This window comes from Buceros rhinoceros, unplaced genomic scaffold, assembly GCF_000710305.1.
Source record: "Buceros rhinoceros silvestris isolate BGI_N320 unplaced genomic scaffold, ASM71030v1 scaffold43500, whole genome shotgun sequence".
NCBI lineage: Eukaryota > Metazoa > Chordata > Aves > Bucerotiformes > Bucerotidae > Buceros > Buceros rhinoceros.
The window spans coordinates 15917-21942 of record NW_010389821.1 but is presented as its reverse complement, the minus strand read 5'-3'; the positions used below and the strand labels follow the sequence as shown (position 1 = coordinate 21942).

The following is a 6026-nucleotide window of genomic DNA, read 5'->3' as shown; positions in this document are numbered from 1 at the left end:
GAGGAAGGGTGGGTCAGCCCGAGGGATCAGTCGCTTTAGTCACGCAGCGCGGTGAGGGGTTAGTGGGGGATGGCAACTCGGTTGTAGCAGGGTCACTGGGATTGCAGTATGGGAAGGCATGCGGCTTGCTTGTGTTAATAAAATCAAGGTATGTTGTGTTTTCTTTATAAACATTTATCGGGCAAGAAATCAAAGAGTTTTGTCTTTGCAAACCTTGTACTAGACTCTTCAGAGATGTCCAGCAAGTCGAAGAGCCATCCTGCTGAGAATGGAGAGCACCCCAGGAGCAAAATGGAGAATGGGACAGACAGCACGGCTGCCCCTGCTCTTGGTACCTACACGCCAGAAGAGATGGTACAACAGATGAAAGAACTAATCACTGAGAACAATGAGTTAAAAGGTGAATGTGCATGTGAAACTGGTCTTGAAATACAAAAGCCCATAGTCTCCTCTGGGGGGGATTTTGTCCTATGAGTATGATTCCTGTGCTCATTTGCCCTAGCTGGATGACATTTTATGCCGGGGTAGCATTCACCGTATAAGAGACTTTGCAAGTGGCAAGGCCACTTCGATAGGACATGTCAAACTGAATCAGTGTGGAAGGCTAGGGGGAGAACAGCCCAATGTATGGGTGGCCTCATTGCTTTAGAATTATACATAGAAGCAGTACAGCACCGTGTATTTTTGGAGGTGAGCTGAACAGTGTCTTGCTACGATATGCTCTTTGCTTGTCAACATCTAAAAGCTTTTTTGGTTTGCATTTTAGGACTGTTAGGCAGCTCCATCTCAGACAAGCAGTTTGCCACAGCTGCACCAGGAGGGGTGGGTACTGCACAGTGCCCAGAACAGTTTGGGTTAGGATGCTGCCTGAAGGGAGCCGCATCCGCTTGGGCTGAGAGGGGGCAACTGGAGCGGGCTGTCCTGCCCTGCGTGTGGTAACAACAGGGAACAAACCGCTAACTGCCACAAAGATGTGGCAGCACCTTCTGTACTTCAAGAGGAAGACCCCCATGGCAGGGTCTATCTGGGAGAAACTAGTGGGTTTCCTTGGAAAGGACTTACGAGTCCTTTGGGTGAGATAGATTTGTTTCTGGATCACAGGAGTTTAGGTGTCAGTTGTTTTTTTTTAATGGATAGAGTAAAACACAAGAGATCTGAGAACATCCTGTGTGAAAGACGGAGGTTCCTCACTGTTTACATAGCAGCAAAGCATAAAGTCACATATCTTGTGTGCCGTGATTTTACACTACTGTTTAAATTCCTCCTGAATCGGAGGTCCAAGTTCTCTGCCTAGGAAATTCTAGAAGCGCCTCTGACATTTTGCTAAAAGGTCCTATATCATATAAGATAATGTTTCTGGACCATATTTACAGCTGCTGTAACTCATGCCTTGCAGAGTCATTCTCTAGAGCTACGTTTATTTACATAACCTGTAGGATTTGATGGCAGTTTGTAATATGGCAACAGGACATAGTGGAAGTTACTGGAAAACACAATGTATGAAAGGTCGTCAAGCAACTGGCTTTGAGTTTGTTGCTTTAAAAAAAGCCAGTCTGAAATACTTTCATTGACTCTTCCTAAAGATCTTGTAAGCATTTTGCAGTAGTAAGATGGACTTTATAACATACTTACTTCTACACGCACATGGCCCCCAGCCAGGGAGAACTGACTGCTGTAAGTTGTCAGGTATATTTTTTCAACACTTTCAATCAAATTTTAACCAAATGTTTATGTAGAACATTGTCAGGCATAATTGAGACATTTGATTTGATAGCATCTGTGTTCATGCAAGAACTTATCAGTCTAGGATGTCTGTTTTCCCTACCAGGTCTCAGGAGTTTGATTCAGGTTGATCATCTAAATAACTTGTGTAGCAAGGTACCAAGTACCACTTGTGGAAAATATTTCTTGCTTGCACTTCTCAGTTTAGGCATAAGTTAAGCAGTGAGAGAGTGTGGGCACGTGATTTCAGTAGTGGAGTTAACGCTATTTATTTTAGTACCAACGGACTATAATAAGTTTGGGTTGGGTTTGGTATTTAAGGTACAGGAGAACGAGTTTTGCATTTCATACTCAGTTATTGCTAACCCTTTTGATACTTCAGGATGCTGAGCTCAGGGTAGTAGAAATGTGCTGTTTCATTGATAGCATTAATGCGAATCAGTGTCTTGTCTCTGTCTATCGTTTAGAAGCCATGAAGTTGCATAACCAAGCTATGAAGGACCGGTATGAGGAGCTTTCCGTCTGGCGAGAGAAGCAGAAAGAAGAACGAGAATTTTACGAGTTGAAGTTTAAGGAGGCTAAGCAGTGCTTGCTAGCCAAGTGTGTTGAAAACGAACAGCTACAGCAACAGCTTCAGAGCCTGAAGGGAAGAGAGGAAGGAGCTGAAATGGTAAATATGGAATTGGTTGGATTTACATGATTTTAAAGTGAAAGTCTGGAGCCTTCATACCCCTTCAGCACACTGGAAGGTTTGGACATCTGTTAGCATCTACATTTTTATCCTTAAGCTCTAACAAAGTCTTGGCCTGGCCTTATTTTATAAAGTGAGATTTCTCAGAGTGTAGTAACAGAAAGTTGTGCCACACCTGAGATAATCTACATTTCCATTAACATTTAATTAACAATATTAAGAAATTAACCTAAGAAATAAATTAACATTTCTTGCTAACTTTTCATCCTCTATTTTGTTTACTGTTGGTATCTCTCGACTTCATCCCTCCCTTTGCTCTTTAGATTATCTGTGTCTCAGGATCATTTAATTGCTTTCGTATTTGTGTTTCCACGGAGAAGTTGACACGTAAGCAAAAAAAAAAAATTACCTACCATCTATTTTTTATTATAACATTCACCTCTTGTGAAAGGTTTTTTACTGAGGTCAGATTAGGGCTGTACTTCTGCTGCCCCACTTGAGTCTGACTTAGTTTCCTCCCTCTGTCACCTCTGTTCTTGGACACCTTCTTACACCTTGGCTGTGACACACCTTTTCTCGTGTGGTGGGTGATGCTGAGTAGCCAGGCAACATTTTGCAGGTAGTACTGAAGACATCTATGGTCAGAGCCTGTACACCAAAACCTGCTTTGTGTCCCACACGGACACGTGAAGAAGTGGTGAACGAGACGTTTCTTGCAGAGCCAGACTGATGGATCCTGGTATCTGGTACCTCCAGGACCCACGTGGATTCTTTGTCTCCTGATGAGTGTATCAGCCTTTTTCTCAGTGGAGACACTAATAGACTCTCCTTTCCTGTTCTGACTGCCTGTTTTACGGAACTCTGTAAGAAATTTTTGAGCATGTAAATCAAAACTGGCCAGTGAGTTAGTAAGTTACAAGGAGGAAGAAAGTAATGTAAATAATGAGATTGTGTAAGTATTACTTACACAATCATTCACTTACAGGCTAGAAGTGGTGTTTTGGGATTATCAAGGAAACTCAATTTCATAAATCTGATAGTTTTTAAGGGGAGGTAGAGGATTTGTTTTGCCTCTGTGTTGTAGAACTTCTTATACTTTTGAATACTTAGAACATGTTACTGACAGAGGGATCCAACCTGCCTGAGAAATCCAACATCCAAAAAAGTAAAAATAAATCTCATTTAATTATCTCATTCGAAGAGCTTCATAGAGTAAGCCCTGGTTCTTCTGTGATTCTTTGCGGTTTTATCAGCCAGTGGGAATTTAAACAGCAACATTTTCGTTTCTGATTATGGTTTTCAAACTGTGTCATTTAAGCCAAAATTATTTTCTTTCTTGAATGCCTTAATTCTACTTTGGTTTTTTTTTTATTGTTTAGAAAGAGAATGAAAAAAATTTTTCTACAGGAAGACTAATATAAAATGAGTCTTAATTTCTCTCATCTCTGTGTATTAACAGAGAGAGTCTCTTGTCCACTGCTAGTGTTCAGCGACATCTCTGTTTCACTCAATCACAGTTGTATTTGTTGCTTCCCTTAGTGATAAACCAGCATGCACCGGAGAGTTTCTCTCAAAACCGTGTCACTCTTAGCACAAGTTGCTGTGAAGCTCGCTCTTCTTCGCTGGGGCTGACTCTGATTGCATTCTTTTACAGCCTAAGCACAGTATCAGTAACAGCGGCAAGTCAGGCGGGTAGAGTGGTACTGCAGTGCGAGAGATGCTGTCAGCATAGCAAGAGTTTGGAGATTTGGCATGAATGATAGATCAGAATGTAATTCAGACTCCAGGAATTGCCCAGAATTTACATCAGTGGTATATGGTATAATAAAGGCATTACCAGGGGATGGGAGGCTCGGATTATAAAAGGAAAAACCAGACTCACAGGGAAGGTTTCATAAAAGGGAGAGGCATTTAAAGGAGAGGGGAAAATGAGGTTTCCTGGCTGTGTAGAGGCTTGAGAGAGGGTTTTGAGAGTCCTGGGGAAAGGGAAGAGGCAGAAGGTGAAGGAGACAGTCCTGACTGGAAGGAGAGATTAAGTTTGGGAGAATCTCTGAGGGACAGAGTCTTTGTGGAAGGGACATAGGACTTTGTGTGAAGGTTGGGATACAGGGAAAGATTTATACATGGAGATGGAGTACAGAGAAGTTGTGTGGTGGGGACAGGCTGAAAGTGGGGGGTGTGGTAAAGCTCTCTGCCCACTGGTCTTTTCTCCCTAGAATCTTAGGTAGATTTGGGAAAAGAGGAATAAGGATTTGGGTGAAAAAACCCAATTATTCTGTAGGTTGACTGAGACCCTGTGTGGTAGTGAGAGGAATAGATTCAGGCAAAGATTTAGATCCTAATTATCTGCTCATTCAGAGAACAAGGCCCATGTTTTCCAGAAACATGATGCTTCTCATTTGATTAACTTAGTTTCATAGTGTAGACTTCTTGATGGATCTCTACACTGGGCTTTTCGAGGCAACCTAAACCAGTTTGAAAACCTAAACAGAGAAGAAGGGATATGGGACATGGCTGTTGTGTTCAGGCTCTGTGCTCCTCGGCTGGTGTTGCATTTTGGTTGGCTAATGCAGGTTTTGTTTATCCCAGGAGGGCTGCACAACTCCAGAGAAGGAAGTGAGGCAGCTGAAATCCCAGGTGCAGCGGCTCCAGGCTGAGAAGGCAGATCTGCTGGCCATCATTTCAGAACTGCAGGTCAAGCTGAACATCTCAGCAGAGGATTCCTTTGTGGAGATTAGGATGAACGTGAGTGAGTGGAATATAAAGAACACGGTGACCTGTGGCTGGAAATTTTGGTTCCAGCTTGGTCCTCCTCTTTTTGCAGACTGAATTTTCTTCTCATACCCGGCTATACGATGAATAACTCAGGTCTGAGTGTAATTGTGATGACAGTGTTTATTTGATGACATTCTCCAGTAACACAAGATACAGGCACGGTGGATATGGGAGAAGAGTTGCATGGTCTCTTAGACTACCTGACATAGAGCTCTTGTGCATTACAAGATGGAGTGTTAAAGGACTTGGAATGTATTTTTGTCCTTCGACTTTCATGCTTGAAATAAATTAATTTCATAGGTAGCCTCCATCACACTAAAAATATTCTCTGGAAAAAACAACTTGGTCCAGAGATGACTTTGAATTAATTCAAAATGTTGAGAGTCGAGTCTTAGCCGGAATTCCTGGGAACATCAGTACTGTTTTGTTAAGGGGCAACACCTCTGCATAGAGGGGGGGCATTTTCTTTTGAGAATGGGGCTCACTTTCTACTGATGTAGATGTACTGATGCATCTCTACGGATGTGTAGAGATGCAGACAAACTAAACTCGGTGCAAAGCTCTAAAGTGTTCCCTAGAGGCATAAAAATCTACTTTTTCTACTGTTGTATTTGAAAAATCTTCAAAGACAAAATGTGAAAAAGTGGGTCTGCAGCATTCCCATAATAGCAGATCCCTCCCTGGAAAGTACAACTGCAACAAGAAATTAAGAGAATTTAACTAAAATTTGTTTGGAGTTGTTGAAAAAAGTTTTTGAACTGCAGGAAATCTACAAAGATTCTCCTTTGGGCTACAAAGATCAAGCAGTGAGTTTTATAGTGGGCAAGAAGAGTGGCTC

General features: G+C 42.1%; 1 protein-coding gene across 2 annotated transcripts in view; it reads left to right on the top strand.

Annotated features, from left to right (window-relative positions):
* Nucleotides 1-222: 222 nt before the first annotated feature.
* Nucleotides 223-6026, top strand: part of OPTN (optineurin) — a 17836-nt gene continuing 12032 nt past the window's right edge. The window contains exons 1-3 of one of the 2 annotated variants that reach the window (XM_010135358.1): nt 223-400; nt 2190-2392; nt 5003-5158. In XM_010135358.1, the coding sequence (XP_010133660.1) occupies nt 235-400; nt 2190-2392; nt 5003-5158 (525 nt within the window). In that variant the 5' untranslated portion in view covers nt 223-234. The remainder of the gene's footprint in view (nt 401-2189; nt 2393-5002; nt 5159-6026) is intronic. The other variant, XM_010135350.1, reaches the window with a different exon arrangement.